Source organism: Hemiscyllium ocellatum, chromosome 9 (genome assembly GCF_020745735.1).
Source record: "Hemiscyllium ocellatum isolate sHemOce1 chromosome 9, sHemOce1.pat.X.cur, whole genome shotgun sequence".
NCBI lineage: Eukaryota > Metazoa > Chordata > Chondrichthyes > Orectolobiformes > Hemiscylliidae > Hemiscyllium > Hemiscyllium ocellatum.
This window is the reverse complement of record NC_083409.1, coordinates 38,542,228-38,569,514: the sequence shown is the minus strand read 5'-3', so window position 1 is coordinate 38,569,514 and position 27,287 is coordinate 38,542,228. Positions and strand designations below refer to the sequence as shown.

The 27,287-nt window shown below is 41.0% G+C and overlaps 1 protein-coding gene across 1 annotated transcript in view; it reads left to right on the top strand.

Moving 5' to 3' along the window:
- The first annotated feature begins 4,733 nt into the window (after positions 1–4,733).
- The window catches only part of LOC132818669 (uridine-cytidine kinase 2), a 47,972-nt gene continuing 25,418 nt past the window's right edge, over positions 4,734–27,287 (top strand). Inside the window, exons 1-4 of the mRNA XM_060829692.1 lie at positions 4,734–5,044; positions 18,177–18,336; positions 18,440–18,536; positions 22,376–22,518. Of these exons, the coding sequence (XP_060685675.1) occupies positions 4,955–5,044; positions 18,177–18,336; positions 18,440–18,536; positions 22,376–22,518 (490 nt within the window). The 5' untranslated portion in view covers positions 4,734–4,954. The remainder of the gene's footprint in view (positions 5,045–18,176; positions 18,337–18,439; positions 18,537–22,375; positions 22,519–27,287) is intronic.

Below are 27,287 nucleotides of genomic sequence, written 5' to 3'. Positions count from 1 at the left end.
TTTGGATGCTGCCTGACCTGCTGCGCTTTTCCAGCAACACATTTTCAGCTCTGATCTCCAGCATCTGCAGACCTCACTTTCTCCTTACATAAAAAAAGTCCAGTCACTGTTGCTTGAAGTTTTTTGTGTTTCTTTTCCTTTTGCTAGCGTTTTCAAATGTTGCTCATTATAGGTAATCTGAATTCACTAACCTCTTTGAGGTAAGGTTTCTATGGGACCTTGAAATCTTGTTTGGATAACCTGAAATTCAGATACTTGATATTTGGGTAATCGAGGTTCTTCTGTACACAGAAAGCAGGACAAGTGCAACACAGCCAATTACAACCGGCCAGTCTCCCCTTTCGTCATCAGTAAAGAGATGCAAGGTGTCATCAACAAAGCTATCAAACAGCATTTGCTTAGCAATAACCTGCTCACTCATACTCAATTTGGGTTCTACCAGCTTCTGACCCCAGTGTAGTCTTTGTTCAAATGTGGACAAAAGAGCTAAATTTCAGAGGTGAGGTGACAATGACTAACCTTGACATCAAGGCCATATTTGATCGAATGTGGCATCAAGAAGCCCTGGTGTCAATGGAAATTGGGAGTGGCCGCGGAGGCATTGGTTGGAGTCATTCCTGGCACAGAGGAAAGTAGCTGTGGTTATTGGAGATCAGTCAGCTCAGCTCCAAGAGATCTGTGCAAGAGGTTCTCAAGATTGTGTTCAAGGCCCAGCTATACCCACTGCTCACAAATGATCTTCCGTCCATCAAGAGGTCTGAAGTGAGATTGCTCACTATTCAGCACTATTCATGACTCCTCAGATGGTGAAACTGTCCATATCCAAGCACAAGAAGACCTGTCAATATCCAGGTTTCGGCTGACAAGTAACAAGTGACATTCATGCCACACAAGTTCTGGTAATGACTATCTTCAACGAGTGACAATCTAACTATCACTCTTGACATTTGATGGTGTATAATCATTGAGTTCCCCCCACTATCAACATCCTGAGAGTTTCCATTGACCAGAAACTGAACGGGACTAGCCAAATGCTACACAAGCAAGTAAGATGCTAGGAATACTAGAGTGAGTAACTCACCTTCTGATTTCCCCAAAGCCTGTCTACAATCTGTAAGGCACAAGTCAGAGAATGATGGAATTCTTCATCTTACCTGGATGAGTACAGCTCCATCAATACTGAAGAAGTTTGACATCATCTTGGACAAAGCAGCCCATTTGATAGGCATCACCTCCACAAACATGCCATGAATGAATTAAAACAAAGTGAGCAGGCAAGAAGCTAACAGGTAGAATATCATGCTTGGAAATATAAAATTATGCATTTTGGTGAAAAGGATTAAACAATCAGATTTTATTTAAAAGTAAGAAGTTAGTAAATGTTTTACGGAGGGATTTGTATGTTGTATATGAGTCACATAAAATGAATACAGAGCAAGTAATCTGATAGAGAAATGATAGACAGCCTTCATAGCAGGGCATTAGAGTATAAAAATAAATAAGTCTTGCTGTATTTACTTTGGTAAAATGATGCCTGGAATGCTGTGCATGGATTTGGTTTCTGACCGAAGGAAGGATTGAGAGAGTGCAATGAAAGTTCACTAGACTGGCTCCTGGATTATCCTAAGATGAGGGATGGAATAGAATTGTCCTACATTCTCTGGAGTTTAGAAGATTTAAGGGTGATCCCATTGAAATGTTTTAAATTTTTAGAATCCTTTCCAGATGGGTGCTAAGAGGCTGTTTTCCATGCCAGGAGTCATTATCTCAGTGTAAATCATCAAACATTTAGGATAGAGATGAGTAGAAATTTCTTTGGAATCTTCCATCTCAGTTAGCATCCAGAAGCCCTAGCAAAACTGGTGTCAGTTAGCAGTACAAGTTAATTTAGAAAATGTTCTAGACTGAAATTGATAGATCTTTGTACATGTAGATTCTCTAGGTGTATTGGATTCGAATGGAAAAGTGAAGAAATGTAGTTGACCAGTCATGAATATATTCTATGGTAGAGCAAGCTCAAAGGTTCTATTCCTGCTCTTTCGTTAGGAAAGAAATGTAGGTAGGATCGGATTTTGGGGTTGTGAGATTAAAGGCCAAAATGGCAGTCATGGAATGGAGAAAGACATGGGAGTGACTCTATGATTAACATACCTGATTTTTATTTTATCCCTGGTGTGTAGCTTGATAGAAGAGGAGGGGAGTGAACAAGTTTCACACAGTCAGCTTCGGTGTCTGCCTTGAGCATGCCAGGTGTTTTTTTGTTCTGGCTCAGCATATGTTGGGAACAGATGGGAGTTAACCTTCAAGTGATCCAATTATGACAGGACCACATCAATCAATGCGAATCCCAACAGGAAGATCAATAAGAGGGAAAAAAGATTTTGCTTCAACTGGGGAGTTGGATCAGTGAGAGGATAGCGCAGGAAGAAACCTAGTTTTGTTCAAATATAGCAGTCCCCCCACCAACCCCACCCCAAGTCTTGTTCCCTCCAAATTTCAATTCTGCAATCACTCCAAAGATGGGCTCACACTAGGGAAAGTTTAGGAAGTAATGTCTAATGTTGTTTGTGAGTTGTAACTCCTGCGCACCTAGAGGCTTTGTTGAAATGTGTGAGCACACTGTCCTTTCATGTGTCAGCATAGGAAAAAATTATGAAGCAAAAGGCCATTTGCCAGTCAACCTTGGGTTACCCAAAATCCATTTTTTTAGTAAGCCATCCTTTCCCCAGTATCTAATATTGCTCTTCTTTAAAGAACACTGAGTTCCCATGTCTTATTTAAATTAAGTTACAACAGTGTTGATATGTCCTTATGATCAGTGGCCAACCTAGTTTATTCTTAAATGTAACAATTGTTGCCTTCAAAGAATGTCTTTTAGATATTTATTCTACCTGGAAAAATTCTCCATTTGCTAAACTTGTGTAAGGCTTTTGCATTTTGTGTGTTTTTGTTTTATCTAATCCTCTGCTTAGTATGTAGTTTTTCATTGGATGTGAATGGCAACAGAAAGGCCAACATTTGTTGCTCATTTCTAATTGCCTTTGAACTCCTTGGATGCTGCCTGACCTGCTGTGCTTTTTCAGCACCACACAGTTGACTTTGAACTGAGTGGTTGGCTTAAAGTAAAATAAAAAATGTAAATGAAATTCAGCAAAAATTGTAATCCTTTAAGTACCTCTTAGGTTTTTATTTATTTGGTTTATTTGTTGTCATGTGTATTTGTTACATGTATTTGTTACAGTGTTGTATGGAATTAAGGTAGAAATTAAGGAAATAAAGTTGAATTCAACTTTACAGTGCTTCTTGTTAAGTGCTTTGTCATGGGCCTGGATCTGGGCTCTTCCACCATAATGCTGAGACCACCACCAGCACAAAGCAGTTGGATAGCTTCAAGTCCCTTTGTCATCCTTCGCCACCATCTCCACTGACTTCGTTGCTGCCATGAAACTCACTTCCAATATCCTGGGCAGTCCAAAGCATATTATCATAGCTTTGTAAAACTTTCAATTGTTCTTGGATCAATGGACCACCTCTGAACTGAATTTGAATTAGATTTTGAAAGCCAGCCAAATAGTCAAAATGGCTACAGCTGTCATTATAAAAGCTTCCAAAAATGTCTAAAACCTACGAAATAGAATGATGTCCAATTTTCAATTCAAAGTAGAGTATTGGTCAATGAATGGAGATGAGGAGGTGCAGACATGTTTCAATTTTCAAAAGTAGAGTATGTTTAAAAACCAGCCAATTTAACTCACAATGCAACTGCGATGTCAGAGGCTTATAGAATGTTCTTTTTGATATTTTAATGCATTATGCCAATTTCTTCAATGGAAAAATGACTGAATTAAGCATGATAATATTTACACAATTGTGGTCAATGTAGAGTCAACTTACCTTTACAGGTAAGTCCCTATAATTAAACATTGCATTAAAAAACATTTCCACATTAGAATACAGCATGGAATAGTGACATTCAAAGGTGTCAAGACATTTACATTCACCTTTTAGAACGTTCCCAGCGGTAGCACACTCTCTAAGGTGGTATACTTTTTAGGGTTTCCAAACTCTACAACAGCACGCAAAAAAATGGTTTCTATGATCCTTGTAAGGAGGATTCTGACCTTGGATGAAATCTGTGTGTATTCTGTACCCAATGAGAAAAAGCACATGGTATCAGCCTGTGTATATATATTTACAGATTTGTTTGTGCTAAATTACAAAGGGCTGAGAATAGGCCGTGCATAATAGTCCCAAACTCAAGTGTATGTAGCCTTACATTTTATAATTTTGACTCTAGAGTCACCTTTAAGAAGGGGATGTATATAGCAAATTAAGCATCTGCGGAGTTACTGGACATGGCATGTGCTCCCCATTCTAAGCAGTGTAAGAATGCTGTGGGGTAGAAGATATAGTCTTTACAAGGAAGAGTCATATTAGATCCTCATTAATGGAATTAAGAGAGAAATAAAACAAGGTATTGGTCACAAGGAGTTAAACAGATGAAAGTTCAGACCTTCGTTTTCTTTTTGGATTTTTCTTGATAAAATATAGATTTTAATAAAAGGTTATTAAATATTTTATGACTTACTATTATGGATGTCATTGGTTGGTTATTCCCAGTAAAGTGAGCTATGGGTGGTTCTTTTTTCATTACTCAGCTACACTCCGCCCCTGCCCTTGAGTATAAAGTTGGCATGCCTGGTTATTCTGCTTGGAAAGGCGGTTTCTGAGTCAGAAGTCTGCTGTACCTAGTCAGATGCAGCGGGTGGGGGTTTGGAAAACGTCTGGAGTGTGTCATCATCCTCCAGAATTATAAATTCGGGTGCTTTTCAGAAATGCGGCAGGAAATCCAATCGACTTAGCCTCTTTCTTTTCTCTTCCCGTGGAGCAACCAAACCCGGAGTCGCAGGTGGGGGAGGGAGGAGACAGAAAATAGCCGAGGACTGTATGAACCATGGCTGGAGACAGCGATCAAACGGTGCAGAACCACAAGTCCCGCAAACCATTTCTAATCGGGGTCGGAGGGGGCACCGCCAGCGGCAAAGTATGGCTTATGTATCTGATTTGATGCGTTTTCAGTGTTTGTCAGCGAGTTGAAGCGGCTGTGTGGCTTCTCCGGGGGTTTACACGCCCCTTTGTCCCGGACTGCCTGTGGGATTGGTAGCGGGGAGGTGGAAGTGTCTGCAGACCCCTTTTCGTTTTGGGTGCTACAGTGTTGCAATGATTTATATGACTGGCGCGGTTAAATAAACAGTGACAGGTTGTGGTTTCACGTTTCAGAATATTGTTGGAATATGTAACAAAGTAACGTGTGATCCGTGGCGGATGTTCTGGTCGGAAGCGTGGAGGGAAACTAGTCCAACCCTCCAGTCATTGCAACTGCATCTATTGTCTTTTACAACAGTTCACAAACGATGTGAGATGTTATATCTTGAGCTTTGCCCAGAAGTGAAGGGGCAGGTTTTAATGTGGGGCTAATGCTCGTCCAGTATAGACTAGCACATGTATTAAGTTTATAAATTTTAAGGATGGGTTGGAAGCGATGAGAACGTCCTCTTTAAGAGTCTGAGCCCTCTGTAATGCGTCAGACTCCTCTCAGAACAGGTCAAGTTTGTTGTAACTATCTGGCTATATTTTTCACTGCACATTGTATCCGGTCAGCCACATGTTTCGCGCCATGTGTTAGCATGACATCAGGTTCTTGTGAGAATCCCTCTACCCAAGGTTATTCTGGTAAATGATCTTCCTGAATTCCCTAATAACACGGCAATATAGCGTCTCAGTTTTTTTTTAAATCTGATTTTTTTTAAACCATTTAGAAACGCCTCTTAAGTTACGTAGTTACTGTTTTATGGAGATAGGGGTCTTCCGGCCATTTTCTATCGGTTGGGGGATACTGTTTAGAACAGCTTCACATGTTAAGCATTTTAATCATAAATTGAGCTATTTCTTTGCATGTCCATTTTAAAGAAGAATGATTTCGCGTGACATAAGGGCGACATATTTGAAGTTGGCATAATAGTTTTTTTTGCTTAATGCATTTGAAGACTATGTCGAAAGGTATCTCGAACTGGGAATTGACAATCGTTGGATTCACATGTGTAGGGTCTTGATAATACAAAAATGGGAAGGATTGACTTTTCTTAACATTCATATTTTCATGCATCGATCACGAAACGGATTAGTTAGAGTTGCCACGTCTGCCAAATCAAATGGTACAATAAAGGGAATTGAAAATGTGTTGCTGGAAAGGCGCAGCAGGTCAGGCAGCATCCAAGGGGCAGGAGAGTCCTTCTTAAAGGCTCATGCGAAACGTCGACTCTCCTGCTCCTTGGATGCTGCCTGACCTGCTGCGCTTTTCTAGCAACACGTTTTCAGCTCTGATCTCCAGCATCTGCAGTCCTCACTTTCTCCAACAAAGGGAATTTCCAATATACACGTATTTTCAAATTAACATAGATTTTCAGACAAAAGTCCAAATACAGTGCTATATTTATCATGTATTCTGATTTTTACCAGGGCAAATGCCAAAGCTAGGTTGTCAAAATTGCCCCCAATTTTTTTTCTCTGTGTAAATGATGCATCTATAGAATGGATAAAAACAATGACTGCAGATGCTGGAAGCCAGATTCTGGATTAGAGTGGTGCTGGAAAAGCACAGCAGTTCAGGCAGTATCCAAGGAGCAGGAAAATCAATGTTTCGGGCAAAAGCCCTTCATCAGGAATAGAGCAGAGTGCCTGAAGGGTGGAGAGATAAATGAGAGGGTAGGGGTGGGGAGAAAGTAGCATAGAGTACAGTTGGTCAGTGGGGGTGGGGATGAAGGTGATAGGTCAGAGAGGAGGATGGAGTGGATAGGTGGAAAGGAAGATAGGCAGGTAGGAAAAGTCATGGGGACAGTGCTGAGCTGAAAGTTTGGAACTGGTTAAAGATGCCCTCCAACGCATCTCATCCCCATCCCGCACCTCTGCCCTCAGACCCCACCCCTCCAACCGTAACAAGGACAGAACCCCCCTGGTGTTCACCTTCCACCCTACCAACCTTCGCATAAACCAAATCATCCGACGACATTTCCGCCACTTCCAAACGGACCCACCACCAGGGATATATTTCCCTCCCCACCCCTTTCTGCCATCCGCAAAGACTGTTCCCTCTGTGACTACCTGGTCAGGTCCACATCCCCCCAACAATCCACCCTCCCGTCCTGGCACCTTTCCCTGCCACCGCAGGAATTGCAAATACCTGCGCCCACACTTCCCCCCCCCCCCCCCCCTCACCTCCATCCAAGGCCCCGAAGGAGCCTTCCACATCCATCAAAGTTTTACCTGCATATCCACCAATATCATTTATTGTATCCGATGTGATCTCCTCTACATTGGGGAGACTGGACACCTTCTAGCAGAGCACTTTAGGGAACATCTCTGGGACACCCGCACCAATCAACCACACCGCCCTGTGGCCCAACATTTCAACTCCCCCTCCCACTCAGCCGAGGACATGGAGGCCCTGGGCCTCCTTCACCGCCGCTCTCTCACCACCCAACACCTAGAGGAAGAACGCCTCATCTTCCGCCTTGGAACACTTCAACCCCAGGGCATCAATGTGGACTTCAACAGCTTCCTCATTTCTCTTCCCCCACCTCATCCTAGTTTCAAACTTCCAGCTCAGCACTGTCCCCATGACTTGTCCTCCCTGCCTATCTTCCTTTCCACCAATCCACTCCACCCTCCTCTCTGACCTATCACCTTCATACCACCCCCAATCATCCATTGTACTCTTTGCTATCTTCCTCCACCCTCCTCCCTGAGGCACTCTGCCTCTATTCCTGATGAAGGGCTTTTGCCCAAAATGTCGATTTTTTTTTTCCCTGCTCCTCAGATGCTGTCTGAACTGCTGTGCTTTTCCAGCACCACTCTAATCCAGCATCTATAGAATGGTCTAATTGCTAATCATCCTATATCTGTGCATGTTGCTCCAGGACATTGCTGATATATAAAAGAAGGATTTATGTTCTGGTGAACTAGAGTCATAGAGATGTACAGCATGGAAACAGACCCTTCGGTCCAACCTGTCCATGCCGACCAGATATCCCAACCTAAGCTCGTTCCACCTGCCAGCACCCGACCTATATCCCTCCAAACCCTTCCTATTCATACCCATCCAGATGCCTTTTAAATGTTGCAATTCTACCACTTCCTCTGGCAGCTCATCTGTACATGTACCATCCTCTGCGTGAAAAGGTTGCCCCTTAGGTCTCTTTTATATCTTTCCCCTCTCACCCTAAACCTATGCCCTCTAGTTCTGGACTCCCCCACCCCAGGGATAATACTTTGTCTATTTACCCTATCCATGCCCCTCATAATTTTGTAAACCACTGTAAGGTCACCCCTCAGCCTCTGACGCTCCACGGAAAACAGCCCCAGCCTGTTCAAGTGTGTGTAGTAAATAATTGTATGTAAAGGACTACAAAGGCTTGGGGATTTTGGTGTATAGGAAACCCGCCTTTGTCAAAACTGCAACAGTTACTCCTTACCTATGACGTGCTTTGGGATGGTGTCAAAGGTGCAATATAAATGCAGGTCTGACTTTTTCTGGTTGCTGTTATCACTTGTTAATAGTATGGAAATCTCTCTGAAGTTGTTTCTAATCTTATGAGCACTAATCATAAAGATATTTTGATGAGTTTCCCCATTTTACTATGGTTTAATACAGGTACTGAAAACAGAAACCAATGACATTGAGCACACATAGGTCATTCAGCACCTAGAAGAAGCAACAAAATAACAGAGAACTCCAAATTTCCAGCATTTTCTGATTTCCATGTTAAAAATGAATTTTTAAAATTTAGACAATTTCTGATAGCACATAGGTGCATAATCAGTTTGCTTAGCTCCCTATCTACTGTTAAAATTGAATTCTGTGTTTTAAATCCTTCCATGATGTAAAGTAATGAAGGCCCAGGAATGAAGAAAAATGCTATATCTTGTTGGTATCTCTTAGTTATTCTTTTGGATGTCTCTGAAAGTAATCAGAAAAATCAAATTTACAATCATGTGATTTAAGCTTAAAATATATTCTGTATACCAGTCTAACAGTAACCTTACAGCACATCCCTGCCACTGATGACACTAGTACCTTGCTTAATGCTACACTGCATTGTGCTGATGTGTGCAGCTTAGTTGTGACATCGCTTTGTTGAATAGCCAATATATTTGCTGCATTAGGTAATTCAGACTGTTCAGCATCTTGTATTTCATTGATCAGCTGAATGTTGTCTGGGAAGAACGTGTTGACATCCCTTCCTCCTCACTGGCTAGTGGCTTGCATTGCATATTGCATTCCTCCATTGAACTGTCTCATTTTGTATGACTATTTCTGTTGATCATTTCATTAATCTTAGATAATACAAGGAGTAGTTCTGCTTCAATGCTCCAGGCTACAAATACAACAAAAGCTGCTCTGTTGGTATTGCAGGTTAAAGTGCACAACAACAAGAACTGACACTGGCCATCCAGACCTTAGAGACATTCTCCATTTTAATAAGATCGTGACTGATCTGTTAGGAGAAAGTGAGGACTGCAGATGCTGGAGATCAGAGCTGAAAATGTGTTGCTGGAAAAGCGCAGCAGGTCAAGCAGCATCCAAGATTCCTGAAGAAGGACTCGTGCCCGAAGCGTCGATTCTCCTGCTCCTTGGATGCTGTCTGACCTGCTGCGCGTTTCCAGCAACACATTTTCAGTGTGACTGATCTGTACTGCAAGTCCATCCACATGCATCAGTTCCATAAACTTTAATATCATTGCCTAATAAAAATCTCGCTTTTTTTTACATTTTCAAATGACTGGGCCTCAACTGCTTTTTGGAAGAATTTTTTTTGATTTCTCCTATAACTCCCACTACCCAAGGAAACGCAAATCCACCTACTTAGGAATGCTGTTTCTGCCTACAGTAGAAAAGTCATTTTTGGAGTTGACCTGTGTTTGGAATTGACTGTGGAAAATCTCTTAATTTTGGCATGACTGCTGACCCCCTGGAAGCAGAAGCTCTACTTTTGCTAGTTGTAATTTTATGATCATGGTAGAGACCTGTAATGGTTTTTAGAATTGAAATGAATGAATCCACAAAGTTTATGGTTTCAACAAAATAATCCTATTACACAAAAGTCAAAGAACAGGGCTGTAATAACTACTTTATTATAAATAGTCAGTATTAAAGCTAATAAAAATATAATAAACACATTTGCTCTTAACTGAATGTTATAAATTCACTTTCCTTCTACACTTATTAGACATGCACCTCCAAACCTCAAGTCTGATTTTGTAAAACTTCACAGACTAACTGCTTGGTATGTGTACTATCAATGATTTGCATACTGGTTGACACTTTGTCATAGTCATAGAGTTCTTGAGCTTTCTGTTTTCCTCCAGGAAAGCAGCCCCTTAGTTTCTCTGCCAACCATCCAAAGGCTATAGACTCCCCATTCAACCTGGATATCCCTGGTATCTTTAGCCACCTCAGGTCAAAATTCTCCTTGTTTTGATATTCTTTAACAATGGCGTTTTGTATCTAAAACTGTCTCTAGCTGAAATATACCAGAAATTCAACTCATTATTATTACTATTATTATTATTATTATTATTAGCTGTTAATTGAACAGTGGACAGCTATTTACCGTTTTAACTCTTTTAAACCAACATCCAAAATTTCAATGTATTTTCTTTGAAAGGAAAACAGAAATTGCTGGAGAGTCTCAGCAGGTATGGGAGCATCTGTGGTGAGACTATAGAATTAATATTTCAAGTTCAGTGACCCTTCAGAACTGATGATACCTAGGAAAAGGTGGTCTTTGTGCCAAAGATAGAAGTGGAGTGGGGAAAGGAATGAGTGAACAAGTGTAGGTGGAGCATGAAGACAGAACAACAGTTAGGCAGACAAAGAGTTCAATCATAGTATGATCAGAGAAAGGAAAACTGATAGTGTGGACCAAAAGTAGGTGAAAAGGGGATGGCTGTACTGAAAGCCCATGTTTTGATAGGGTCTAGTGTGTGAGGGTAGGTAAAAGACATAGAAGAAGGTGTTGAAAAATGTGGTGCTGGAAAAACACAGCAGAACAGGCAGCATCCGAGGAGCAGGAAAATAGGCCTATCACCCTCACCCTCACCTTCTTCCACCTATTGTATCCCCAGCACCCCTCCCCCAAATTCCCTCCCCCCTACCTTTTATCTCAGCCCGCCTGGCACACCAGCCTCATTCCTGAAAAGGGCTTATGCCTGAAACGTCGATTCTGCTGCTCCTCGGATGCTGCTTGGCCAACTGTGTTTTTCCAGCACCACATTTTTCAACACTGGTCTCCAGCATCTGCAGTCCTCACTTTCTCATAGAAGGTGTGCAGAGCCTAACATTATTGAACTCTATTGAGACCTGAAGTCTGCAGGGTTCCCAAGTGGAAAATTAGATGGTATTCTTCCAGTTTGTACTGAGCTTCATTGGAGCACTGCATCAGGCCTGAAATAGAAATGTTGGCCAGGGAACACGATGGTGTGTTGAAGTAGTAGGCAAGTGGATGCTCAGGGGCATTTTGTGGACTGAAGGTAGGTGTTTCACAAAGAGGTCATCAGGTCTGTGTTTTGTCTCTCCAGCATACCGGAGATCACATTGTGACCAATGACTACAATAGATTAGATTGAATGAAGTGCTGGTAAATTGCTGTTTCACATGGAAGGTGTGTCTGAAGCCTTGGATAGTGAAGAGGAATGAAGCAAACTGGCAGGTGTTACATCTTCTGTGATTGCATGGGAAGGTGCTGTGGGGATGTATATGTATCTTTTGTTCTATCTTATTCTGAACCAAACTGAACTGCCTATTTATTTATGGGATGTGGATGTCTCTGGCAAGGCCAGCATTTATTATCCATCCCAAATTGCTGAGAGGGTAGTTAAGTGTCAAGTACATTGTGGAGGTCAGATCAGGCAAGGGCAGCAGTTTGTTTCCCTAAATGATATTAGGAACCAGATGGGTTCTTCCTGACAATTGGCAATGCTTTCATGATCATCATTAGACACCTAATTCTAGACATTTAGTGAATTCAAATTCCACCATCTGCCACATCAGGATTCAAACTTGGAAATGTTAATTCTTCTACTGTTATCCTGAATCCTGTTAAATTCAGATTACATTCCTCTACAGTGTGGAAACAGGCTCTTAAGCCCAACAAGTTCACACCGACCCTCTGAAGAGCAACCCACCCAGACCCATTCCCCTACATTTACCCCTGACTAATGCACCAATGGCCAACTCACTTAACCTGCACATCTTTGGACTGTGGGAGGAAACCCACGCAGACATGGGAAGAATGTGCAAACTCCACACAGACAGTTGCCCGAGGCAGGAATTGAACTCGGGTCCCTGGCGCTGTGAGGCAGCAGTGCCCCTTCTGAAGAAGAAATATAAACTGCTTGACTCAGTCTATCTTCTTTGTCTGTTGTAAGCTCAGCATATAAATATCCTACCATTAACGTCACAGATACCCTGCTGGACACTTGAATGAAACATGTTTTCTTGGAAATTACACACTGAAGTCACTATGCCAAATGATGTCTGACTTCCTTTTAAATAAATCATTTTCGCAGAACTGAAACTAAAATCCATCTGCGTTACTTCAAAAATCCAAGTTCCAGAATTTGATCATGTAAGCATGTTTATCACACTGGAGTTAGAAGTGTCAAATTATACGTCATAGAAGCACCCAATCTCTACAGTTCCCTTGAGCGTGGAGAATTCAAATTCAATGGAGAATTTGAATGGTGTGGCCGTGACTGTAGCTTTCCCATTGTCCTGAACCCACTTACAAGCCAATTTAATGCTTAACAAAATTGTTTTATGCTTAAAACTGCGTTTTTTGGCACTGTGCATTCTTGGTGCGGTAGTTCCAACATCACAGGGATTCTGATGAAAGTGGAAAATTAGCTCTGTTTCTCTTTCTCTCCTCACCAATGTTACTTAACCTGCTGAGAATTTTCAGCATAACTAATGATTTATTTTGATTTTTTTTGGGAAAAACAAGCACAAAAAATACGCACACTTAAAAATGCAGTCAATAGAGTTACGAAAACAACTGTAATACTTTGATTCTATACTTCACCATTTGAGGGCTACTATCAGAGTTCTAATCTACTGAGGAGCTTGTGACTGCTTAATTGATAAAGCAAGGAAACAAAACTAGGACAATGCATAGCACATCATGTAGAAGAAACAATCCTGGGATAACTCAGCTCATCCAGGATCATTGTGGAGAGAACAGAGTTAGCAAATAAAATTTTCCCTTGATTTCAAACAGAGTTAAAACTAGAATTAATGCAAAACTTGCGCCCACACCTCCTCCCTTACTTCTCTCCAAGGCCCCAAGGGATCCTTCCATATCCGCCACAAATTCACCCGCATCTCCACACACATCATCTATTGCATCCGCTGCACCCGATGTGGCCTCCTCTATATTGGGGAGACAGACCGCCTACTGGTGGAACGTTTCAGAGAACACCTCTGGGACACCCGGACCAACCAACCCAACCACCCCGTGGCTCAACACTTTAACTCTCCCTCCCACTCCACCAAGGACATGCAGATCCTTGGACTCCTCCACCGCCAGACCATAACAACACAACAGTTAGAGGAAGAGCACCTCATCTTCCGCCTAGGAACCCTCCAACCACAAGGGATGAACTCAGATTTCTCCAGTTTCCTCATTTCCCCTCCCCCCACCTTTTCTCAGTCAAATGCCTCGAACTCAGCACCGTCTTCCTAACCCGCAATCTTCTTCCTGACCTCTCCGCCCCCACCCCACTCCGGCCTATCACCCTCACCTTGACCTCCTTCCACCTATCGCATCTCCATCGCCCCTCCCCCAAGTCCCTCCTCCCTACCTTTTTATCTTAGCCTGCTGGACACACTTTCCTCATTCCTGAAGAAGGGCTTATGCCCGAAACGTCGAATCTCCTGTTCCTTGGGTGCTGCCCGACCTGCTGCGCTTTTCCAGCAACACATTTTCAGCTCTGATCTCCAGCATCTACAGACCTCACTTTCTCCTTTTTTTTAAGTGCACGAATCTTTATTTAATTTCCACCACCAGGAAAATAGAAAAACACCCGAGTGGCCAGTGATGAGCAGTGCCCTTCACATCAAAGAGGGCAATGCTGACTTTCTCCTATTAACCCTAGGAACCTACTTATCTCAATAATTAACTTGTTGACTTTTTTTATTGTTGTACTCCCAAGCAACTCGATCCCATACTTATTTATTGAAATGCAGCTGTTTTTTTAAAACCAGAAATCAGTTCCTAGTTCCTAAAGAGACCATCGCACCACAAAATTAAAGTTTTGTTTGCCCATTAAAGCACATGGGCCATTTTGGAGCAGAACTCGGCCATCCGACTAATTAAGTCTGCTCTGCCATTTGATCTTGGAAGATATATTTTAAACCCATTTCCCCATACCTTGTAAGAGACCTGTGTGTTTCGCCTCAGACTATTGGTGTTTCTTGCCATGATTGTTTGCACAAACAATAAAGCTCTGCATGATGAAATTGTAACTGTTCACTTTGAAAAATGGACAGAGTTGTAAAGTATACTCCAAAACTGGTGGAAAATCAATTTTATAAAAAAAATTTGATTTAGTTTCCCCTCTCTCTCATAAGGAATATGGATGGAATTTTAGGATAAAATTCCCAGATCTTTTTTGAAAATGTCTCCGACAGCAGTCTGAATAGAAGTCATACAAATGTGTTTAAAATGGATCTTTTTGATGTGTCAAACTTGAAATACTTTTAACTTTTGCCAATGGCTGTGGAGGTTGATATGAGCATTCTGAGGTCAGTTAATTTCTGTTCACTCAGAGCCATTCTTACAAATGCAGCAAGAATTCTGTACTTCTCTGCCTTTAGTGTTGTATTTCGGGTTCGTTCTATGTGTTCATTGTGCTATTTTCTGATGTGTAGCTGACACTGTTGGCAATCAAGAGTTTGTCTATGCAAGAGGAAATAGATCTGAAAAGCAACTAAACAGTAGCCTTACTGAATAATTCTACTGTCTGCTCATGTGGGTGATCTGTCAAATGTGTTTCCAGGGCATCTTTCTGCACTTGTCATGCTGCTTTCAAAAGTAGAACTTGGTATTTATGCATTATAACATTGGACTTTCACTCTTAAAGCAGGATCGGTACATCTAGTGTCCTGGCTCCTTGCATTTGTGTTACTAAATCTGATTCTGCTGTCTTATCTAGAAAGCAGAATTTGCAGTCAAAATAAAGTTTTGGCAGTGAGTAAACACAACCAGCTATCACATAGTTGCTTCCTGCAATAAAAGCCAATCTAGGTTTTCCTTCCTAGTCCAATTTTCCCAAATTTAAAAGAAAATGTTAAAACATTTGAAACAAACCTAGAATTGTAGAATGGCTACAGCAAAGAACAAAATTAGTTGGCTTGGACATAATAAGGACTGCAGATAGTGGAAGTCCGTGTCGATTAAATTGCGGAGCTGGATAAATGCAGCAGGTCAGACAGCATTGGAAGAGCCAAAGAAAGTTGACATTTCTGGTCAGTACCCTTCATGCTCCACATGTTTTGTCTGTCCCTGCTATGTAAGAGCAGCTCACCTGGTTCCCTCCCCTATCTACTCTTTATAGTCTTCCAATCTCTTTTTCACTTTTGAGAAAATGATCTAATTCGCTTTAGAATGCCAGGATTGAATCTGCCTCTGCAACATTCTCGGGCAGTGCATTGGAGATTTGAACCGTTTTATTTTTACAAGGTGCTTTTCCTCTTGTCACCGTTGTGTCTATTGATGATACCCTTCTAGAACAGGATGCAGTGTTCCAGTTGAGGCTGAAGCCAGCATTTTTGAATGGCTTATCATCATTTGCTTTTGTTCTCGAATTATTTGGAATCCTGATATTAATTAACTACTCTCTCATCCTACCCCACCACTTTAAGTGATTTGTTTACCAACAGTCCTGACATTTGATTTGTACCTCTTCCCATTCTTCCTGCAAAACAAGATGTCAGAATCTGGGCTTTGTCAAAGTCAGTGGAAATTGTAGCTACAATGAATTCTTCAATAATGCACTTTATTTAAGAATTATTTTGATATATAAACAAAGCCAGCACCAATTTTCAGTGGTGTGGAAATCACTAATTTGTATCATTGGAGAATTTGCAGTCATCAATTGGAGTTTATTGTAACAGTTGTTATGAAGATTGTTACTGTAACCTTCAGTCTCATGAGATTACACTTCTGTTGTCGAGAGTTTGGTATGCCTTCCTTTTATTGGTCAGAGTATCGAATACAGGAGTTGGGAGGTCACGTTGCGGCTGTACAGGACATTGATTAGGCCACTGTTGGAATATTGTGTGCAATTCTGGTCTCCTTCCTACTGGAAAGATGTTGTGAAACTTGAAAGGGTTCAGAAGAGATTTACAAAGATGTTGCTAGGGTTGGAGGATTTGAGAGAGGTTGAAGAGGCTAAGGCTGTTTTCCCTGGAATGTTGGAGGCTGAGGGCTGACCTTATGGAGGTTGGGGCATGGATAGGATAAATCAACAAAATCTTTTCCCTGGGGTGGGAGAGTCCAGAACTAGAGGGCATAGGTTTAGGGTGAGAGGGAAAAGATATAAAAGTGACCCGGGAGGCAATGTTTTCACACAGAGGTACATGAATGGAATGAGCTGGCAGAAAAAGTGGCGGCGGCTAATACAATTGCAACGTTTAAAAGGCATTTGGATGGGTATATGAATGGGAAGGGTTTGGAGGGATATAGGCTGGATGCTGACTGGTGGGACTAGATTGGGTTCAGATATCTGGTCAGCATGGACAAGTTGGACCAAAGAATCTGTTTTCGTGCTGTACCTCTCTATGATTCTGTGAACTCTGTTAAATATTGCCTGGTGTTGCTCAGGAACCACACCTGGTTTGGCAGTTTCTGCTGTATTTGCTGCAGAGGAGGGCTGAGAAGATGCAGCTGGCTCGAATGACAAACTGTGGCCTAACAGGCAGTCACATTTCAGTTGCATGCTGTGGTATTGGATTTGTAGCAAATGGTAAAATGGTGGGAGAAAGTATATATTCAAAGTTGTAGTTGGCTGAGTGTTGCTCTTATCATCATCTAGCACCCTAGATGATCCTGCTGTAGCCCAAATTCTTCAGTTTAATGCTGTGCTGATCTTTGACAGGACAGAAGTAGGAATATAAAAAATGATGCATTACCCAAGGCCTCTGGGAAAGTTGAGGGGTGGGGTGGGGGGGTGCCATCATATTTCTTGCTCCTTGTCACTATCCTGTGATCTCTGTTGAAGATGTTCACAGGCTCAACTAGAATATTTTTCTTTCCCAAAACATATCCAGTCAAAGGGCTTGATGATTCCTAGTTATTTGGCACTTATATTTGAAGTTATAAAGTAGCAATTTCTCAATGCCTTCATTTTTAAAATATCTCCCAAATCAGCCTGTTTGGAGTTTAACGTCCTTCTGTAGAACGTTGGACTTTAACTGAGACCTTCTGGTTTAAAGGTAATACGCTACCCCTGTGCCACAAGAGCCCCCCTCAATGCCATCACTGATTCACCACTGACCTATAACCATAAATATTCCATCTGCCCATTAGACGTGTATAATCTCAAATTTGGATGGGTAACATTTATATCTATAATGGTGGGTGTCATTCATGGTTGAGGAAGTTTTCTTAAACAGCTCGTCATTATGCTTTCTTGAAATTTGGTGCTTTGCATCCAACAAATTCAGTGCTTAATTTTAAAGAACTGCTTCACACACTGCCACAGACATAACTTTGTAGCAGTTATGCCCAGTTCTTTGGTATTGTTATGCCTATTGGTGATAATGGTTTCATGCTGCCTTGATTTTGTCTGACTACAAAACCAGAGATAGTATTACTAATTTAGTCTTGTTGCTAAGATGTTGATGTTTGGTTTAAATATCTCTACATGTTATTAAGCTGAAGTATGTTAAATGTTAAGAATCTCCTTTTAAAAGTTTAACATTGCTACATCTCTCGAAGTTGTTTATTGTTCTACTTTTGTATAGTTTTGAAATGTGACAGGGCCAAATGGTAGTAAAATAGCTAATGTAGGAACTATAACTGCCCTAAACTTGTCTTTCTCTCTCTTTTCTGAGGTAGTCCTCAGTTTGTGCAAAAATAGTTCAGCTACTTGGCCAAAATGAAATCGATCATCATAAGCGGCAGGTGGTTATTGTGAGTCAAGACAGCTTTTACCAAGTGTTAACAGCTGAACAGAAAGGAAAAGCAATGAAAGGCCAATTTAACTTCGATCATCCAGGTACATGAATTTGGCAAAGGAACTATCAACAGAGAATTTAATTATGTACCGCTGTAGTCTTTGATCATGCAATGATCTTGTTTCCATTTTATTTCATTTACAGATGCTTTTGATAATGAATTAATATTGAACACCCTGAGGGATATTGTTGAAGGCAAAACAGTTGAGATTCCCGTCTATGACTTTGTTTCACATTCCAGGTAAGTTACACTAATACAAGGTCATATTTGTTTTGAATGTTTCTTGTGGACAAAGTAATACTTGGCAGATTCTGTTGGCACCAAAAGATGTACATATTGGATGTAATTGATTTAATTGGCATTTTAAGCCAATTTATTTGTAGAGTTGATGTTTTCTTTGTACTTTCATTCCTCAAACTCCGATCTTAGAATTATCAACTGTGTCTTGGCTGGAGAAACCAGTGAACAGGACAGCCTCACAGGACAGAGGTGCAAAATTGACCCAGGTGTCATAAGTATAGCAGTACTGTGTTTGGTTAAGAGAAGGAAAATTTGTGTAGCCTCCCTTCTTGTGATCTTGCAGGTATCAGGCTTGTCTTTGTCATGCAAGGGTTAATGTGAAGTTTTTTTTTCATTCTGTTTATAAATATGTAAACTTGTATAGCTACAAGATTGAGTTCTGTCAAATTGGGGGATAGCAATGAGGTAACTGGATAGGTTTTTGAGGGGTGGGGAGGAAACACCATACGTTTGAACCTCAGCCAGACCTAATAAAACTTTGGCATCCTATTTGAATCCAGGCTGAACTTCTAACCAAAGAATCACCATAATCCTATTTCTACCTAAATAGCTGTGTTTTGGCTTTAGCTCATCTGCTGCTAAAGCCATTATCCATGCCTTTTTGTAAATGTCCAGGCTCAAATTATTCTAAAGATCTACTGGATGACCTTTTCCCTTGCATTCTGTATAAACTTGAGTGCATCCAAAACTTGCTACGTATACCTTGACTTTGACCAAGTATCATTCATCCATCGCTCTTCTGATTGTTGACCTACATTTTGGTAACACCGCTAATTTAAAAAAAGTTCAATTTGTTTTCAGTCCTTTTAAAGCCTTGCTCTCAACCCCATTCAATCCTGTAATCACCAGCCATACGATCATGCAAAATCTAACTTGGCTCCTCCAATTGATGGTCTCTTGAGCAATAAAAATTATGAATGCACCATCATGGGTGCCAGTGTCTTCAGTTCGTGATTCATAGGCTGTGCATTCTCTCTCTTAGACCCCTGTACCCATCTTGCTTCCTTAGGATCCTGTTTTAAACAAACCTCTTTGACCAAATGTTGGTCTAATGTTCCAATATCTCCTCGTGTGGCTTGGTGCCAAATTGTATGTACGTATTTTAAAATTTCTATAAAGCTCTTTGACAGGTTTTTACTATTTTACAAGCAGTAACATATTGCGTGGGTGAACTATTTGAAGCAATTTAGATATTTTACAGAAATCCATTAAAATTAACAGAACTTGAGATTTTAAGAGCGAGGGAAATTAGAAATGGGAGACATTTTATAAAATTGAACACATGCATTTCATGAAATTTAGTGCCAAAATCAAGTAAAGATTTTGCACTTTTTAAAAAAAAATCTATTGACGGTGCAAATTTGTTGGGGGCAGCATGGTGGCTCAGTGGTTAGCATTGCTGCCTCACAGCACCAGGGACCTGGGTTCAATTCCTGCCTCAGGTAACCATGTGGAGTTTGCACATTTTCCACGTGTCTGCACGGATTTCCTCCGGGTGCTTTGGTTTCCTCCCACAGTCCAAAGATGTGCAGGTCTGGTGAATTGGTCATATTAAATTGCCTGTAGTGTTAGGTGCATTAGTCAGGGGGAAATACAGGGTAGGGGAATGGGTGTGGGTGGGTTACCCTTTGGAGGGTTTGGTGTGGACCTCTTGGGCCGAAGGGCGTGTTTCCATACTGTAGGGAATCTAATCTAATCTAATCATGGACAGGCTGTGCATATTGTTAGTAAGGCCAGTATTTGTTTGCCAATTCTTAACTGCGATCATGCCATGGTGATCTTCCCACTTAAATACAACTGAGTGGTTGGGCCCTCTTATAATGCAGTGGTAGAGTCCCTGCACCTGGACTGGGAGGCTAGGACTTAAGTCCCACCTGCTCCAGAGGTATGTAGTCATATTTCTGATAAGGTTGATTTGGAAAATAGGTTAATGAAAAAATCTTTATAGAAAAGAACACCCACTGAGTGGTTAATAAAGTAATTTACAGGGCAGCATATAGCATTGCTGTGGGTCCAGAGTCCTGTATCGGTCAATTTGGGCAAAGATGGCAGATACCTTCTCTGAAGGGACATTAGTAAAGCAAATGGGCTTTTGGTGACAATCTGTTTTTAATTCCATATTTTATACTATGTAACATTAGGGGGAGATGGTAGCAGAATGGTAATGTCTTTAGAAATTCTAAGGCTTAGGATAGCATCCTGGGACATGGATTCAAATTCCACTTCAGCAGCCAATGGAATTTAAATTCCAATGAATAAATCTGAAATTAAAAGCTCGTCTCACTCATTGACCTTGACAACTACCATTGGCTGTTGTTAAAAAAAACCATCCAGTTCACTAAGTTCCGTCAGCAGATGTCTTGAGGAAATCTGCCATTGTCACCTACATGTGACTTCAGAACCATGGAATAACAATGTGGTTGATTCTTAATTGCCCTTTGAAATGGCCTAGCACACCATTCAGTTCAAGGCATGGGTAATGAATGCAGTGATATCCACATCTCGTAAATTTTTTTCATTTGTAAATGCTAAATGAACGTTTTGTCTGCTGCAGTGACAGAAATCCATTAGTGTAGGTTTCTGGATTACTAGTACAGTAACTTTGGAAGTACAGTATAACTGTGTTCCAACTTTAGCACCCTGGCTTTCTCTGAATTTGCATATGTCTGACTTGTCTCACTAAAAATGGAGAATAATATGATATTGGCAAGTTTACCAGTTCTAAATCCATGAAAACAATATAAATACCGTCCCAAGTACGAACTGAATCTAAGTTGCATGTGTTCACTTAAGATGCTTTAGTTGGGCAGGACTAGAATATTTCATTCCATATTAAAAATTCCAACCTATCAAATAGTTCCTGTTCAGTTCTGTGCTGGAGAATCAACCTATTCATCAAGTGGCAAGTACCAACTAAGATCTTAACCTTTTAATTACCAATTCTTTCATGAGGCCTTTACCTTCTCTTTTAAAATCTGCTCTTCCCTGTTCGAAAACCACTTTTTTTCCAGCAATGTTTAGACCTTCATAACTTGTTCCAGCACTTCTCCCTTTTATTACCAAATGTTTTTCTGGGGTATATTTTGATATTACAAAGTTGTACAAATAAATCTTTTTATGTTAAGACAGAATCTTCTTAGAACAAGGAGTTCAGATCATTCTGACCTGGACTTGATTATTTTTTAAATATAGAATCTCATAAAGACTTCTAACTTCAAAATTGAATGGCAATTTTTCAAGTGAAGGAGGTCTGTACAATTTGCACTATAAACTGCAAAAGTACCTTTTTGTTCCCCTCTCCCAGCAAAATAAAACAAGCACCCAAATGTTGAGAGCATTATGTTGATGAGTTTTGCAGCATAGAATGGAACCTTACACATGCCTCTCAAGGGCATTACTAACCTGGAGGGGCAAATAATTTTGAAAATATACTTGATTCCATTGAGTAATTAAATATGTACAAAAAACAGAAGTTGCTGGAAATGCTCAACAGGTCTGGCAGCATCTTTGAAGGAAAAACAAAGTAACTAAATTAAGAATTCTGAGGAAGGGTCATCGGACTCAAAACATTAACGCTGATTTCTCTTCATGAATGCTGCCAGAACTGCTCAACTTTTCCAGCACCTTCTATTTTTGTTTCTGATTTACAGCATCTGCAATTTTTTTCAATTTTTATATGTACCAAGAAAATTGCTGAGAGCTGTGGTAAGGCTAGAATAATTAGTTAACTCATCGGCAGTAGAAATCATAGTATTCCTGTTTATATGTTGCCTTTCTAGAAAATCTGAGACGGTTACTGTTTACCCAGCAGACGTGGTGCTTTTTGAAGGTATCTTGGCCTTTTATGTGCAGGAGATCCGAGACATGTTTCAGATGAAGCTCTTTGTGGATACTGATGCAGACACCCGGCTATCACGCAGAGGTACAGGGCATTTGAAACTATCATTACGATGTGCGATCTATGTAAATATGGCATTTTTTTTTCCTTAAGTCCAAAGAATTAAACAAATGACTCCCTTGTTCGTTTGGCACAACTGTCAAAGCTCTATTTATGTACAAGGTCTTTGAACTTTGATAATATCAGTGTTTTATTAAGATACTGCATACTTTGCAGTTTACTGATCAGAGATAACCTCATGTTTGGACATAGTCTGGTACATTGCCAAGGCAACCTGGCTGTGGTCGACTCTGTGGAAGAGGTCAAACAACTTGGCATGTGCCCAGCTTGGTTTTTATGATACCCAAGAGCAGAATCCTGAGACATCCATCCAGCTTCCAACCTCTACAAAACCCCTACTTGCATCACATGGTGGACAAAGATCAGGAGCTTGACCCAGAAGCTGAGATGCATCCTCTTTTTAAATAGTGTGAGAGAGGCTGTGATTTCTCACCATGTCAGGTAGCCTGTTCTGTGCAATACTGTCCACCTTCGATCCATGATGATAGAGAAATCCAATAGCAGCCTGACACACCCACCTCTGCTAAATAGAAAACCTAGGATCAATCTATCACTTGATTGTAGATTTTACCTTTGGGACTCTTCTGGTTAGTGTTATTTTTCTGCTGTCTGTACATAGAGTGTAGAGATGTACTGCACAGAAACAGACCCTTTTGTTGCAACTTTCCCATGCCAACCAGGTGTCCTAAATAAATCTAGTCCCATTTGCCAGTATTTAGCCCATATCCCTCTAAACCCTTCCTACTCATATACCCATCCAGATGCCTTTTAAATGTTGTAATTGTACCAGTTACTGCCCCTTCCCCTGGCAGCTCATTCCTTACATGCACCACTCTCTGTGTGGAACAGTTGCCCCTTAGGTCTCTCTTAAATCTTTCCCCTCTCATCTTGAACCTATGCCCTCTAGTTTTGGACTCCCCCACTCCAGGGAAAAGACCTTTTTCAAATGCTGATTGGAAAATGAGATTTTTGTTTTCTGAGCTCCCAAAATAGCCTGTCATATTCCACCAGTAAATTCGTAGATTGGCAAATTACCCCAAGAAGAAGGAAGCTTTTTCATGTGCATGCTGTGAACAAGTCTTTTCTTTTATATTCAATAGATGGATGTGGGTGTTGCTGGCTGACCAGCATTTATTGCCTAATCCCTAGTTGCCCATGAGAAGATGGTGGTGAGCTGCCTTCTTGAATCACTGCAGTCCACTCCGCATGGTGTGGGTTGACCCAAAATGATCTTAGGGAGGGAATTCTAGAATTTTGATTCTGTAACAGTGAAGGAACAGTGTATTTCCGTGGCTTGGATAGGAACTTGTAAGTGGTAATATTCCCATATACCTGCTGCCCCTGACCTCATAGATTGGAGTGATCATGGGTTTGGAGGGAGTTGTCTGTGGACCTTTGGTGAATTTCTGCACGGCATCTTGTAGATAGTACACTGCTGCTGCTGAGTGTCAGTGATAGAGGGAGTGGACACTGGCGGATGTGGTGCAAGTCAAGTGGGCTGCTTTGTCCTGGATTGTGTTAAGCTTCTTGAGTGTTGTTGGAACTGACTCATCTAGGCAAGTGGCAAGTATTCCATCACGCTATTGACTTGTGGCTTGTAGATGGTGGACAGGAGTCAGGAGATGAGTTATTCGTTATAGTATTCCCAGCCACTGACCTGCTGTTGTAGCTACTGTGGTAAAAACAAGGACTTCAGATGCTGGAAACCATTGTCTCGATTAGAGTGGTGCTGGAAAAGCATAGCAGGTCAGGCAGCATCCGAGGAGCAGGAAAATCGACGTTTCAGGCAAAAGCCATTCATCAGGAATAGCTAATGTGTTTATGTGGTGAGTCTAATTGAGTTTCTGGTCAATAGTAACACCCAGGACTTTGATATGGGGGATTCAGTGATAGTGTCACCATTGAATATCAAAAGAAAGTGATTAGATTGCCTCTTATTGGACATGGTCATTGCCTGGCATTTGTGTGGCATGGGTGTTACTTGCTGCATGTCAGTCCAAGCCTGGATATTGTCCAGATCTTGCTGCATTTGAACATGGACAGTTTCAGTATCTGAGGAGTTGCAAATGGCACCGAATATTGTGTAGTCATTGGCGAACATCCTCATTTCTAATCTAATGATGGAGGGAAGACCTTTATGAAGCAGCTGAAGATGGTTGGGCCCAGGACACCATGGTGAGGAACTCCTGCAGAGATGTCCTGGAGCTGAGATGACTGACCTCCAACAACCACAGTCATCTTTCTATGTGCCAGCTATGACTCCAGCCAGCTCCAAATGACTCCAAAACTGATTGGTAGATCATTACCATTTTGAAACCAATGGCTGGAATGATGTATTTTGAGTGAGGGTAGGGATAGCTCAAAATTGAAGAAATGTAGAAGAATGTTGTGGCACAAAAAGCAGACACCTTGCTAATTTATGGTTGAGTGTGTGGTGCTGGAAAAGCACAGCTGGTCAGGAAGCATTTGAGGAGCAGGAGAACCAATGTCTTGAACATAAGCTCTTATCAGGACTCAAGAATGTATGCTCGATACATCGATTCTCCTGCTCCTCGGACGCTGCCTGACCGGCTGTGCTTTTCCAGCACCACACTCTTCGACTCTGATCTGCAGTCCTTACTTTCTCCCATTCTGCTAATTATGTCTGTGCCTCCCAAGCACCAAAGCACCTAACCTAAAACTACTTTCCAGCACTTTGTGTAAACCTTAGGCAGAATTTGCACCTGAAGTCCCAGAAATCTTTTTAAATTTGAATTTATTTGAGATTAAAGTTCAGGGTTTGTCCTTTTTTCTCTCTTTAATATCCTTTCCAAGCCCAAATGTTGCAGACCCTTACTAACCTGTGGGTGAAAGAAACGTTTCCTCCTGTCCCTCTTATGTTTCTACCAACTACTTTAAATCTATACCCTGAAATGCTAAATCCTTTGCTAAGGGAAATAAGACCTTCCATTCTACCTAGACCTGTTTCAATCAAAAGTCCTCTCAGCTTCCTTGGTTTCAAGGAAGTAACTCCAGTCTGTATAATCTTTCCTGTTTGATGCAATTTTTCCAATCCTGGTAACAGCCTCAGAAACCTCCTCTGTAGCCTCTCTGCTGCAATTCCATTTTTTTGTACTGAGGTGATCAGAACCGCCATACACAAATGGTGGCTTAATTTTATTTAGCTCCTTGCCTTCTCTGCCTCAACTAAAAAAAGTATTTCAGATGTCTTGTTGTCCACCTATTAGTCTACCCTCCTACCTGCAGGGATTTGTGGACATGCAGTACAAGGGGTCATTTCCTCTTGTCACATCCCAGTATCTTCCAGTTTATAGTGTATTCCTTTGCTTTGTCTAACATCACCAAATGCATCACCTCACACTTCTTTGGGTTGAATTGCATTTGCTTCTTTTCTGCCTAGATCTCCACCTTGAGAGAGGGGAAAATGTAATGGACTTTATCCTTCACCCAGAAGAAATGTCTTGCCTTTTTAGAGGTTATTGCTTTTGTCCAACTTTTCAGATTGCTTTTCAGTTGGATCTTGTCACCATTTTATTCTTTTTGGATGGTAACTCCTATGGAAGTTTTCATCAAGTGACCATGTTTCCTTGGCAAATTCAGTTACACTAATTGTCATAGTTAAGAGTGACTAATTTAATAGTCAGCTGAGGACCTAAACTCAATGATATTTTTTGCTGCACAGTTACCGTAAATGATCATTCGTGAAGCCCATGATGTGTTTAAGTTTTATAATCTCTGCTATACCTTCAATTAAATCTGATGATGGTACAGAGTTTTCATTTTTACAAAGTTAAATACCTTCTGTTGGAGAAAATTTATTGCCCACTTTGAAGTAAAGTCCTGAAAACCTTTTGTTTTCTTGCTTCACACATCAGGAGTTGTACTTTGTGTCTTGCAAATCCATGAAAGCTGGTGCCATGAGCCACAAAGGCTGACTGTTTGTGCATGTTTTCCTATAGGATTAGGAGTAATGAATCTTGATTCAGATTTATCCGGGAAGCAAGTTTGCTAATTTCCACTGATTTTGTTTGAAGCTTAGCAGGAAGTAGAGGTTTTGAAGGTCAATCTACTGACTACTGTGTTAGCATCTACCATGTCCATGAGGTTGAACTGAAGGTCCCACCTTCCACAAGAAGCCTTGCACTGCATGTGTCAGCAAGCGCAACCTTTAAAATATTCAGAAACTTTGTTCAGCATCATCACAGGAGCCTATAAGTCCCTGATGTACAAAGAAGTTGCCATGTCTAAATGATCCATCAATGTGTGAGAATTTACAATGATAAGATATCAGAGGGCTAAAGTCATGCAAAGTTACACACTGAAATTAAAATAACCATTGCAAAAAATAAAAAGTCACTCTGGAAAGAGTGACTACAATTTTCATTTTATCCACTCTATGTTTTTTGGGGAAAAGAATCTTAAACCCATTTTACCTATTGTTCCCTCCCTCAACTTGCATAACAGCATGCATTCGTGTCCTGCAATTAGTTCCATAATTGCACAGTAGAATTTAACAGGTGATTAACCATTGCAACATCTTTGGTGATGTAATAGGTTGGATGAATGTCGCATACCTAACTGTTTTCACTGTGGAGAAGGAATTGTGTAGGATCCAGTTGCTAACCCATCTCCCATAGTCACCACCCATTTCAATTCCCCTTCCTACCCCCTCTGTGACATGCCCGTCCTCGGCCTCCTCCATTACCACAGCAAATCAGAACCTGCCTCAAGCG